General features: G+C 36.4%; 1 protein-coding gene across 1 annotated transcript in view; it reads left to right on the top strand.

Annotated features, from left to right (window-relative positions):
* cdc40 (cell division cycle 40 homolog (S. cerevisiae)) overlaps positions 1 to 13,566 on the top strand; it is a 73,973-nt gene that overhangs the window by 44,330 nt on the left and 16,077 nt on the right. Inside the window, exons 8-11 of the mRNA XM_028797602.2 lie at positions 201 to 275; positions 2,741 to 2,786; positions 4,019 to 4,120; positions 5,153 to 5,268. Coding sequence (XP_028653435.1) covers positions 201 to 275; positions 2,741 to 2,786; positions 4,019 to 4,120; positions 5,153 to 5,268 — 339 coding nt within the window. The remainder of the gene's footprint in view (positions 1 to 200; positions 276 to 2,740; positions 2,787 to 4,018; positions 4,121 to 5,152; positions 5,269 to 13,566) is intronic.

The following is a 13,566-nucleotide window of genomic DNA, read 5'->3' as shown; positions in this document are numbered from 1 at the left end:
TTAAAAAAACTAAGAAGAGCAGGAGCAGAATAATTAACCTGAAATTTAATGTCAAGAGTTTAAGATTAGCTGCAGTGAAAACCTGCAGACACTGACTTGATCTCTGTATCAGTATTGCAAGTATTGAGTACTGTTGGTTTAATACCACAGATAGTTAACAAAACAAATAAAATAAAACTTTTTTTTTTCTTGTATTTCAGGGTGTTAGTGCAATCCGGCTTTTCCCAGTTTCAGGACATTTATTGCTATCCTGCTCGATGGACTGTAAGATTAAGGTAAAACAGGATATGTGTGTGTCAGTATGTCTAAATGTGTTTGCATATGCTTCAATAATCCTTTTATATAGGCCTAAATAAACCTTCAAAGGGGGGGAAAACATTGCCTTAAAAGTAAAGAAAAATTTATCGAGCATATAATTCAAATGAAGTAACATTGCTAAACAACATCAAATTTGCCAGTGACAGAGAAATGCAAAAAGTCTGAATAAGAATAAATATTCCCCATGTTTTCCTCACATTTCACGCTCATGTGTTTGTTTTGTTTTTTTTTTTTTGTTTAAGTCACCTGTACGGTCCCTCGTACTCTTGGACTACCTCCTGTCCATTAAATTTGCATGTAGTTTCCAAACCAATTGTTTCTTGTTCCTTCTTACTGTTTCTACCACAATACCACAGTGATTAGAAAAGAAATTAATTTGTAGCTGACAAGTACAGCAGTATGGTTAATGTACCGGGTTGTGTTTTTGTGAAATGTACTGCTTTATTGTATTGTAGACGGAATAGTTTACATTTTGCTTTTTTTTTTTTTTTTTTTTTTTTTTTTTTTTTTCAATCTGTATTCTGCTTAAGTTATGCTTTGTATGCTTCCATGCATATTTCAAAACTCGTTTCTTTAAATAGTGGTTTTCTATTTGCCCACCACAGTAGAACAAGTTTACTTTATTCTTGGAATATTGTTTTTGGAGTACATGCCTAGTGTGTAAAAGCTGTCTGCTGTTCTGTGTAAGACCATTCAATGATGCCATTCACTTTTTGGTACACCCTCTGATCATGGCATTTATTTACTATTGATCACTTCAGATATTTTTTCAAAAAATTACTGGATTATTATTTCAATATATAAGTGTGGATCCAGATTTTTAATTTCATTGTATGTATAAATGTTAATATATATACAGTAATCCCTCGCTATATCGCGCTTCGACTTTCGCGGCTTCACTCTTTCACAGATTTTTTATGTAAGCATATCTAAATATATAACCCGGATTTTTCGCTGCTTCGCGGGATTCTGCGGACAATGGGTCTTTTTACTTCTGGTACATGCTTACTCAGTTGGTTTGCCCAGTTGATTTCATACAAGGGACGCTATTGGCGGATGGCTGAGAAGCTACCCAATCAGAGCACGCAGTTAAGTTCCTGTGTGCTGATTGGCTCAGCGACGGAGCACAGAATTCGATTCCGCTGCGTTAACCAGGAAGTCTCGTCTCGCTCATTCAGCATCAATGTGCTCCTGCTACTGCTTCAGGGGCCGTGCCCAAGCGCCGACGGAAGATACTAACGATTTCCGAAAAGGCAAAAGTTTTGGATATGTTGAAGGAAGGGAACAGCTACAACGCTGCAGGACGCAATTATGGCATCAATGAGTCCACGATTCTTTTTTATTTAAAAAGGAGGAAAAGAATATAAGATCTATGGCCGCAGTGTCCTTTAACCAGGGCACAAAACGAGTTGTAAGTGGATGTAATAAGGCGGTAGTCCGGATGGAATCTGCTTTAGTCATTTAGATTGAAGACTGCTGGAAGAAGAACAACGGCGGTGCTACACAGTCGCCTGAAGAGGCTCCTTTAGAAGAGCTGTAACGCTCTCCTTTGTTGTCCGATAACGATGAGTTTAATTTTACTACACAAGTCGTAGTGTCACTGTTGGTGAGTAACATAATTAATTTTCTACGTACAGTACTTATTACATGTACATAGTTTAGTATCACTGTACACACATTTTACTGTATACAATTTTTCTTGCATTGTACGTATTTATTGCTGGTGGCTTGTCTGTCGTAATGGCTGTAACATATGTGATATCGGAGACGATCTTTAAAATAATATTTAGGTTTTACTGTATATAAACAGTGTGTTTACATACATAATTTCAATGAATCTTACGTAATATCTAAGAGAATACAAAGGGTTTATGCTGTATAATTGTACGGGAAATGTTTATAATAGTGTGGGAGAGTTTATAAGGGCTTAAAATATATAAAAATAACCATATGAACATATGGTTTTTACTTCACGGATTTTCACCTTTCGTGGGGGGTTCTGGAATGCAACCCCCGCAATCGAGGAGGGATTACTGTATATATGTTACCCTTGTAATATACTTGAACTAAGCAAGCCAGTTATAATATTTGAAAGCAAGAAGTAACTGTTAAATAGAAATAACCAACTGAAATTCAGTAAAATTGTGTGTATTACCAATGAGTGAAACATTATAATCTAAACATGATCAACTACTTCTATTCCATATGTGTGTTTTTGGTCAGCAACAAAAAATTCTTAACAACTTCATCATATTTTTTTTTTTTTAAATAGTAGTGGTATCTAAAATACCAATGTATTTTGTCACCAGGCCCATGCCAAGCTTAAGTGAAGGGTTAAAAATAGTGTTGACATAGATTTCTTGAATTAAAATGTCATGATATGCTTTGTCTTACATGTCTCCCTTTTGCCTTGTATTATTAGCTCTGGGAAGTTTATAATGAACGAAGGTGTTTACGAACATTTGTTGGTGAGTATAACTACCATAGTGTGTATTTGTGTGTGTGTGTGTGTGTGTGTGTCCAACCCCCTTCTTGTAAATTCATTATAAAATGATGTTTCACAGTTATTCTTCAGTTTTCCTTGCCCTTGATCTAAATGCTTTTAGACATCATGCACACAATTAAATGAAACCCTGTTGTGATGGTAAACCTTTGCCATCTACACAATAATCTTTACTTTGTGTCTAAAGTTTTGTGAGTATTCTCCAGACTTTACAGTTTTAAACAGATGAGTGGATTAACAAGTACTGAATTTCATCTGTATCTTAACGTTGGATTAAATGGATGGCTGTCAAGTCAAGCGGCCTTATCGTCATATTATCCATACACAATACTGCAGCATACAGTGGTATGAAATAACTTTCTCCAGGATCACAATGCAACATATATATTAGCACAGGACAGGCACAACACGCATAAAAACTATACTATATTATAAATAAACAATAGATAAATAATAGATGATAAATTGAAATAGATAGTAATAAATAAAAACAACCACTAATAATACAATAAATAGTAGTAACAGATGTCCTGTATATAAATAGACTACTAAGAGCAGGTATTAGGACAGGGGGCAGCACACAGTTCAGAGTCCGCACAGCCAAGGGGTAGAAGCTGTTGCCGAACCTAGCAGGACTTGTTCAGATCCTGTGGTGCCTTTGGCCTGATGTAATTGGGACAATGAGACCCTGAGAAGGGAGGAAGCGGTCCTCCACAATGCTGTAGGCATTTATTCCTCCAAAATCCCCCAGTGTACCATGTAGAAATGTTAGGGCCATCCTAAACAGGCTGTGTTTTTCACCCTAATACATTTGCCACAGTCTTGACAAGCTTGTTTTTGCACTTAATGTTTGTTAACAAATTCATATTTGCTGCTGGTATTATTGCACTACAATCATTTTTAAAGCAAGATACGAAATTAAGAAGCCATTTCATAATGTCCTGTATGGTTTTTATTAAATACAAACAATTTTTTTTTTTTTTAACTAGTGTCTGGACTACGTAATCATAACAAAACGAGTTGGTATTTATTAGGAATAACAAAAAAACAGGGTTAGCAGTGGTTTAACATATTCAGTTAATAGGACAAATATTTAAATGTATGTGTTAATTAGTGCACACTTTTTTTTGTTCTCAGAAATGTACTAAAAAGATTACACTTATTCCGGTATACTTTACTTGTCTGCTTTCTCTTTAGGTCATAGCAAGGCTGTTCGCGACATCTGTTTTAATAATGCAGGCACACAGTTCCTCAGTGCTGCTTATGACAGATACTTAAAGCTATGGGACACAGAAACAGGTATGTCATATTAGAGGAGAGTAGACGGACTTATTCTTTAAATAGTTTGTCATCACAGACTTAATTAAAACTGGGACCTGTCTAGTTTTCAGCATTATTGCATAATTTTTGCAGTTGATGTTAAAAAAATTTTATTTGTATGTAATATTAGATAAAAAGGAACCTTAGTAAATATTAATGAAACATTCTTCTATTTATTAAAGAATGTACTGTATATAATTATAGATATGATAGTATTATGTTGTTTTGAAATATTTTGTGATAAATTGGTTATTGTTTTAAATTTATTTATTTAATTGTGGGACTGTATATGCTTGCAAAATTATGTACTTATCAGCAGGAGCTCATGAAATAACTTTTTTAATGATTAATTATTGATCAAGCAGCAACACATTTGTTAGGTCATGGCACAAATATCTAACACATGCTGTTATGGTGGGCACAATATTTAACAAACATTTTCCAAAGTTGATAAACTTAAACATTGGAGAAGAAAGCTGCTCATTCTCACACAAAATATAAATTGGCCTTCAAGTACTCCCGTCCACTGGAATAGAGATAGTCAGACCAGTCACCCCCTTTAGGTAAAAGGAAGGATAGATCTAAACGTTAATGTGTCTTTTTTCATTTGTATAGACTGCTGTTTGTGCTGTTAGAGGATCTTTACTAAAGATCAGAATACCATGAAATGTACCAAAGTAGGTGAGCTCAAACACTGACAACACACCTAATCTGCTCTCTCTAATAAGACAGAGTATTATGATGGTCATCTAAATATGAATGCAAGAGAAGAAATAATTGCGAATAACAGTTTCTTCAAATCTTAAATTATATCTCCATCAATTGAAGATTTAGACAGTTTATATTGCAGTCTTTCATAAAGAAGGATATTTGTAAAATATTTATAAAACAGTTCTTCTTGAATGGAATTCCATTCATTTGAAAGGCAATCACTTACTTCTATAATTTTGTTTGTGTATTCATTGTAATTAAATTAAGAGTTTTGTTTAAAGCTTAATTATCTTTATGTAGGGCAATGCATCTCAAGGTTTACAAACAGAAAAGTACCATACTGTGTTAAATTTAATCCTGATGAGGACAAGCAAAACCTTTTTGTTGCTGGAATGTCTGATAAGAAAATTGTGCAGGTAAGGATTTTTTAAAAAAAAATATACATATACAGTCATATGAAAAAGTTTGGGAACCCCTCTCAGCCTGCATAATAATTTACTTTCAACAAAAATGATAACAGTGGTATGTCTGTCTTTTCCTAGGAACATCTGAGTACTGGGGTGTTTTCCGAACAAAGATTTTTAGTGAAGCAGGATTTAGTTGTATGACATTAAATCAAATGTGAAAAACTAGCTGTGCACAAATGTGGGTACCCTTGTAATTTTGCTGATTTGAATGAATGCAATTGCTCAATACTGATTACTTGTAACACCAAATTGGCTGGATTAGCTCGTTAAGCCTTGAACTTCAGAGACAGGTGTGTCCAATCATGAGAAAAGGTATTTAAGGTGGTCAATTGCAAGTTGTGCTTCCCTTTGACTCTCCTGTGAAGAGTGACAGCATGGGATACTCAAAGCAACTCTCAAAAGATCTGAAAACAAAGATTGTTCAGTATCATGGCTTAGGGGAAGGCTACAAAAAGCTATCTCAGAGGTTCAAACTGTCAGTTTCAACTGTAAGGAATGTAATCAGGAAATGGAAGGCCACAGGCACAGTTGCTGTTAAACCCAGGTCTGGTAGGCCAAGAAAAATACAGGAGCGGCATATGCGCAGGATTGTGAGAATGGTTACAGACAACCCACAGATCACCTCCAAAGACCTGCAAGAACATCTTGCTGCAGATGGTGTATCTGTACATCGTTGTACAATTCAGTGCAATTTGCACAAAGAACATCTGTATGGCAGGGTGATGAGAAAGAAGCCCTTTCTGCACTCACGCCACAAACAGTCGCTTGTTGTATGCAAATGCTCATTTAGACAAGCCAGATTCATTTTGGAACAAAGTGCTTTGGACTGATGAGACAAAAATTGAGTTATTTGGTCATAACAGAAAGTGCTTTGCATGGCGGAAGAAGAACACCGCATTCCAAGAAAAACACCTGCTACCTACTGTCAAATTTGGTGGAGGTTCCATCATGCTGTGGGGCTGTGTGGATAGTTCAAGGACTGGGGCCCTTGTTAAAGTCGAGGGTCGGATGAATTCAACCCAATATCAGCAAATTCTTCAGGATAATGTTCAAGCATCAGTCACAAAGTTGAAGTTACGCAGGGGTTGGATATTCCAACAAGACAATGACCCAAAATACAGTTTGAAATCTACAAAAGCATTCATGCAGAGGGAGAAGTACAACGTTCTGAAATGGCCGTCACAGTCCCCTGACTTGAATATCATCGAAAATCTATGGGATGATTTGAAGCAGGCTGTCCATGCTCGGCAGCCATCAAATTGAACTGAACTAGAGAGATTTTGTATGGAAGAATGGTCAAAAATACCTCCATCCAGAATCCAGACACTCATCAAAGGCTATAGGAGGTGTTTAGAGGCTGTTATATTTGCAAAAGGAGGCTTAACTAAGTATTGATGTAATATTTCTCTTGGGGTGCCCAAATTTATGCACCTATCTTATTTTGTTATGATGCATATTGCATATTTTCTGTTAATCCAATAAACTTAATGTCACTGCTGAAATACTACTGTTTCCATAAGGCATATCATATATTAAAAGGAAGTTGCTACTTTGAAAGCTCAGCCAATGATAAACAAAAATCCAAAGAATTAAGAGGGGTTCCCAAACTACTTCATATGACTGTATATAACCTTTTGATGTGCTTGTTTGAGGTTTCTTTCCACCCTTTCTCGGCTCCTTTAATTTAGCATCATAGAAAGCTCTTTAAAACTGAACAAAATTTCAAATTATAAGTTGTATGTTTTATAGCTGCAATAATGGTATGTCAGTTAGGTTAAAGGTGTTCATTTTTCAACTGCAGGCAAAACACCTGTGAATCACAAACCTATCTGAAGAAAAGAAATGCAGTCTATGAATAGTATTTAGTTACAAGTTTTCATGCCATTGGACATGTCATTAAGCTATTCTGTTTGTTTTGGGTATCATTTCCACTTATAGTGACACGGAGGTTTGCTCTACTGTGACACAGCTATCAGTCTTGTGACTGAATGTGCAGGGTTGCGTTTCTTTTAAGCACTGAAATTTTCCTTCCGATATCCCCAAACGCATACATATTGACTTGAATTATGAATAAATAATCTTGTTTGTTTTTTGTATTGCTTATGTAGCACCCCTCAGCTTTACTGAAGGATTTTTTCACCCAATTAATAAATCTAAACATAACCTTCTTGTTATGCTATTGTTTTCAGCACTATCATTTAATGAACAAACCTCTGTTAATAATCAAATGAACTAATCTATATATATATATATATATATAAAATCCCTATGTGCGTCCAGGTGTCCGTGTGTGGGTGTCTTCTGGTGAAGTGCGCATGCGCGGGGCACGGTGCTATGCGCGATATTACTGTCAGAGAAAGTTAGAGGCGTTTTACGGATATACAAACCAGTATTACTGCGAGAGGAAATTAAAGGTACACAATACAGTGACGCATATTACAGCCACATACAAGCCAGTATTACTGTCAGAGGAGATTAAAGGCATATTACCGACGCGCACGCCTGTATTACCACCAGAGAAAATTAAAGGTATATTATGGACGTATATTACAGACGTACAAGCCAGTGGACGTACAAGACGGTATCCTTCAATAAGGGCGCACACAAAAAGGCGAGCCTCAAAAAGACGACCTCAATTGGGCGCAGCGAATAAAGGCGTGCGTAAATAAAGATCTGCACCTGTTGCTCTTCACATATTCCAGAGCCATTTGAACTAAATTATCTACGCGCCCTTATTGAATAGAGCCGTACAAGACAGTATTACTGTCACAGAAAATAAAAGATACACGGCGGCAGCCCACGAAGAACGGTCAGCTCAGCAAGTAAACATCAACAAAAGAAAGGCTGAAAGAAAAATACGACCAACAAAAAGAATGAGGTCAAAGTCCCTTACCATTTAATATAGACTGTTCCTACTAATGTTTATGCACTAGTGTTCTAGCGCCTGTCATTGTAATGGGCTAAATGACTAGTTAATAATAAAAGCTTAATAATCTACCCATATTCTATGACAAAAAAAACAAAAAACAATGTTTTAACCAGTTAACTCAATATTTACATAGCTTTACCATGAATAGCACCCTTTATTACTAAACCACATTTTTTTCCTCCTTTATGGCTAAGCCAGTTATTCCCTATTATCAAAACACAAGAACTTAGTTGTTTGGTTTAACGGCATTGTCTATTATTTACATACAGGTATATACACATTCCATACAAAATAATAAATTCAGTAGATTTAAGTCCAGGAAACCATTTTAGTGTTTAACCAACAGTTCTTTCTCTGAAATAATATAGAAAAAAATAGGTAAAATCCCATTAAACCTAAGCCGGCAAAAAACAAACCGAAAGAGAAGGGAAAAAGTCATGTAAATGGTACCACACATAAAAGTTGCAAACCTGGTACTTGCTTGTGACTGCAACGTTACTCAGTGACTGACTCCTCTGCTCTAATGAAGCATATGGAAATCATTCATTCCTAGTAGAACCAAGCTGACAGTTGTGTCTGTCCTGGCAAGTGTCAAGTCGGCTGCAATAGCTGGTCAGCTACAACAACGTCGACAATGCCCATGGCTGGTGCTCCACAGCTCACCGGGTTGGCGTTCTCGACAAGGTTCATCCAAACTCCAGCACGACCACGTGTTCTTTCCCAACAGTTAACTCCATGCTGGAATTGGCTCTTTTATTAAATAAACTTCTAGATGAAGTTTACCATTGAAATAGCCACATTTCTTACAGTAACAGCTCAATTATAGTTATGTCAACAACTTTATACTGATACCTACACCATTACTCCCTACTTCCCCCTTTTTTTTCTCCTTTTTTTCTTTTCTTCGCCTCAGGCATTTGCTAACATCCAAACCAATAAAATAACTGAACATAAATACCAGCCCTTACTTTTAAGTTTAAAACATTAAAAATATAATTGAATAACAATTTAACAACATGCATAATAAAATCCAATTTAAATTGTATCACATGCATTGTATTACCACCTCATAACTCAAATTTTAAAGGGCTACTGTACACTTATTATGGTTGTAAATTTACTTATCCCTAGTTGTCAGAATAGCTCAGTTCAAACTTAAGGTAACTGCCTAGCAGTTGGCAATCTGTGCTATGCATACCTAAACAAACTCCACTCCACTGTGGTGAAGGGCTATACACCTTGTACAATACACTTTGCAACAGCCCTGTGACATTCTGCTGTTTTTTTTCCTAAGAAATGTTTCCTTGTTGCACAATGGAGAACTGAGCGGACCTGAGTGTCTGAACTCTGGTATCCATTTATGAATCTGCAGCTGCTTCTTGACTGGTGCTGTCTGAACACAAATTAAAACTGATGTTCACTTTATATGCCCTGAGTGAATAACTACAGACTTACTTTTGTTAACGGTAACAAGTGTTACCTTGACTTGATGATGTCGAGTTTGGATAACTCCAGCAGTATCAGAGCTGGGGGGCTGCAGAGTGAGTACGTTTCAGCAGCCACTTTCTTGGAAGAAGTCAATCCACATTTTTGAACGTTTTACCCGCTCTGTCATGATGACTGGAGAGCATAGAGTCTAAACACGCTGCTACATGACTAAAACATGATCACCCGATGCCTGTAGTGTCGTCATCATTAGGGAATGGTTAAGATTTTTTTTTGTATTAATTTGTTTTGTAATCATTCATACAAATCGATCAATTTTTACAAAACATAGGATTGAAAAACAAGTCAACCCCCACCCCTGAGAGAGAGAGAGAGAGAGAGAGCATGGCCAACGGGGTAAAACTTAAGGCTTGTAAACATACCTAAATTGATGACTTTAATAGGCCAGTAGAGATGAATGGAGAAGAAAAAGAAATGCGGAGATAATTACTTCCTTGTGCTTTAAGAGCTTATTCTAAAATTTTATTGATTATATCCTGCCAGGTTTTTTAAAAAAAAAATCTGTACAGATCCTCTAACTGAATATTTGATTTTTTTCAATTTCAAATAGTATAAAACATCGGTTACCCACTGACTTAAAAGAGGAGAGTTAGGATTCTACCAGTTCAGCAAAATAAGTCTGCATGCCAAAAGTGTAGTGAATGCAATCAGTTTGTTTGTCCTTCTCCACTTTAAACCCATCTGGAAGAACACCAAACACAGCTGTTAATGGGTTAGGAGGGATTGTGACACCAAGGCTGTCTGAGAGGCACTTAAAAATTTTGGTCCAAAATGATGTTAATTTGGTGCAGACCCAAAACATGTGAGGCTGGGACTTGATTGCAGCGTTCACAGGTTGGATCTTGCCCTGGAAACATTTTGGACAGTTTTAAGTGAGACAGATGTGCTCGATATATAATTTTGAGCTGAATAATTGCATGCTTTGCGCATATGGAGCTCGAGTGAATCCTCTGCATTGCTACTTTCCACTCACTTTCTGATATATTGATTAAGAGACCTTTTTCCCCTTGTCCTCTTGGATCTTTGAAAGGGAGGGACTGTAAAATAATTTTATATATTGCAGAGATGGTGTCTAAATCCTTGAAATTGAGCAATATTTTTTCCAGCATGGACGAGGGTGCAAGATGAGGAAAATCGGCCAGGTTCTGTTTAACAAAGTTCCTAATTTGAAGATAGTGAAAGAAATGTGTAGCTGGAAAGTTAAATTTGGAATGTAATTGTTCGTAGGGTGCCAAGATGTTGTCTATATAAAGATCTCTGAGCAATTTAATCCCAAATTTTTTCCAGATATTAAAAACTGCATATGTTTGCAAGGGTTGAAAAAGGTGGTTCTCTTGCAGAGGTGCAACAGATAAAAGCTTTTCCATCTTAAAATGCTTTCTACATTGGTTCCATATTCTGAGTGAGTGAAGCACAATTGGGTTATTAGTATATTGCCGATAACTTGCATTTATTGGGGCATAAAGCAGGGAATATAAAGAAGTGCGGCAGGATTTTACTTCTATTGCAGACCAAGCCTGTGTATGTTCATCTGTTTGTGTACAGGTTTTTATAGCTGGTATGTTTGCTGCCCAGTAATAAAACAAAGTTAGGTAGAGCCATGCCACCTTCTGCCTTAGGTCTTTGTAGGGTCGCTCTTTGGATACGTGGATGTTTTGAGTTCCAAATAAATGAGGTTATTGTTGAATCTAATTGCTTAAAAAATAATTTGTTGATGTATATTGGAATGCTTTGAAATACAAAAAGAAGCTTAGGAAGAATATTCATCTTAACAATGTTAATTCTTCCAGCTAGAATAAGATGAAGGGTTGACCATCTATGCAATTTTGTTGATAAAGAGCTTTGTGTTTACTTGTGATGTTTACCACTAGGTATTTAAACTGATCTGCAATAATAAAAGGAAAGGTGTCCAATATGATATTGTATGCTTGAGAATTCACTGGAAAGAGTACACTTTTATTCAAATTAATTCTGAGACCAGAGATCTTTTGAAATTCCGTAAGTGCTGTTAAGACTGCAGGCACAGAATTTTGTGGGTCTAATATACAGTACCATATCATCTGCATATAGAGAAATTTTCTGTTCTAGTCCTTCTCTGATAATCCCATTTATCTGATCAGCATTTCGACAGTGAACCGCTAGTGGTTCAATGGCGATTGCAAGTAGCATTGGTGACAAGGCATCCTTGTCTGGTACCACGTTCTACAGTAGTTTAAAGTAGTCTGAACAAATGTTAATACAAACTGAAGCTTCTGGATTGGTATACAAGTTTGATCCATGCACAAATGTTCGGGGCAAACCCAAATTTCTCTAATGTAGTGAAAAGGTATTTCCATTCAATCATGTCGAATGCCTTTTCTGCATCCAATGATGATAATATTTCTGGGGTGTTTGACTTTGTTGGTGAATATATTACATTAAACAGGCGTCGAAGATTGAGGATAAGTGTCAACCCTTGATAAATCCAGTTTGATCCTGTGATATTACCGAAGGCAGCACTTTCTGCATCCTTCTAGCTGTGATTTTTGAGAGTATCTTAACATCATTATTCAGAAGTGAAACTGGTCTGTATGATGCACATTGTAATAAGTCCTTATTTTGTTTAGGAAAGATGGTGATTAATGCTTGGCGAAAAGTTTGAGGTAGAATTTGATTTTCTCTAGCTTCTGTAAATGTTGCTAATAGGAGGGGAGTTAGCTGAGCGGAGAATTTCTTATAAAATTCTGCAGGGTAGCAATCAGGGCGTGCTGCTTTCCCGCCTTGAAGTGACTTTATAGCATCTAGTAATTCTGATAGCACCAGAGGTTTACCCAGTTCCTCCGCACTAAAAGTATCTATTTGTGGTAACTGTAATGTATCCAGAAATGCATTGGATTGTGTGTTGTCTTCTTTAAACTCAGTGGAATATAAGGATTTATAGTAGTCTCTAAATGTGTGCATTATATTTTTATGGTCAGTGATTTCATCTCCGTTCGTGTTGGTGATTACTGGGATTGCATTGCGAACTTCTTGCTTGTGGTTTTGTTGAGCTAAAAGCTTATTAGCTTTCTCTCCGTGTTCATAGTAATGATGTCTGGATTTATAAATTAGTTGTTCAGTTTCTTTAGTTGTCAAGAGGTTGAGTTCTGAATGCACAGCCTGCCTTTTCCTATGTAGAGTCTCGCTTGGAAGCCTTGCATGTTTTTCATCTATTCTAGTAATTTTGCTTTTTAGTTCTGATAATTTCTTGGTTTCTAATTTATTCCTGTGGGAAAGATATGAAATAATCTGTCCTCTTAAGAAGGTCTTTAGAGTTACCCAGAGTATTCTTGCAGAGACCTCTGAGGATGTATTTGTCTCTAGGAAGAAACTGATTTGTTTGGATAGAAATTCTGTACAGTTCTCGTCTGCTAATAGAAACGGGTTAAGACGCCATCTACGAGGTGAGTGTGTGGGGCATAGTGACTTCAGCTCCAAGATCATAGGTGCATGTTCGGAAATAACAATAGCATCGTACTTGCAAGATTTAATCGTATGCAAGAAATTATTATCTATAAAGAAATATCTATTCTTGAGTAGCAATGATATACTGGTGAGTAGAAAGAATATGTTCTTGAGCTTTGGTTTAGAAACCTCCAGGGGTCTGATAAGTTGTGGTCAGTTACAAACTGTGTAATTATCTTTGCAGTGTTAGATGTCATCCCCCCTGTGACAGGATGGTTAACAATTTAAAAATGATGCTAATGTTAGAGTGAATTAACTTTACAAAAATACAGACAGCGGCACCATTTTTCCAGGAGCTTATTGATATTTTGGTACTGACCAGTCTGGAA

The sequence above is a fragment of the Erpetoichthys calabaricus genome, chromosome 3, assembly GCF_900747795.2.
Source record: "Erpetoichthys calabaricus chromosome 3, fErpCal1.3, whole genome shotgun sequence".
In the NCBI taxonomy this organism is placed as follows: domain Eukaryota; kingdom Metazoa; phylum Chordata; class Cladistia; order Polypteriformes; family Polypteridae; genus Erpetoichthys; species Erpetoichthys calabaricus.
This window is presented reverse-complemented; position numbering and strand designations above follow the sequence as displayed.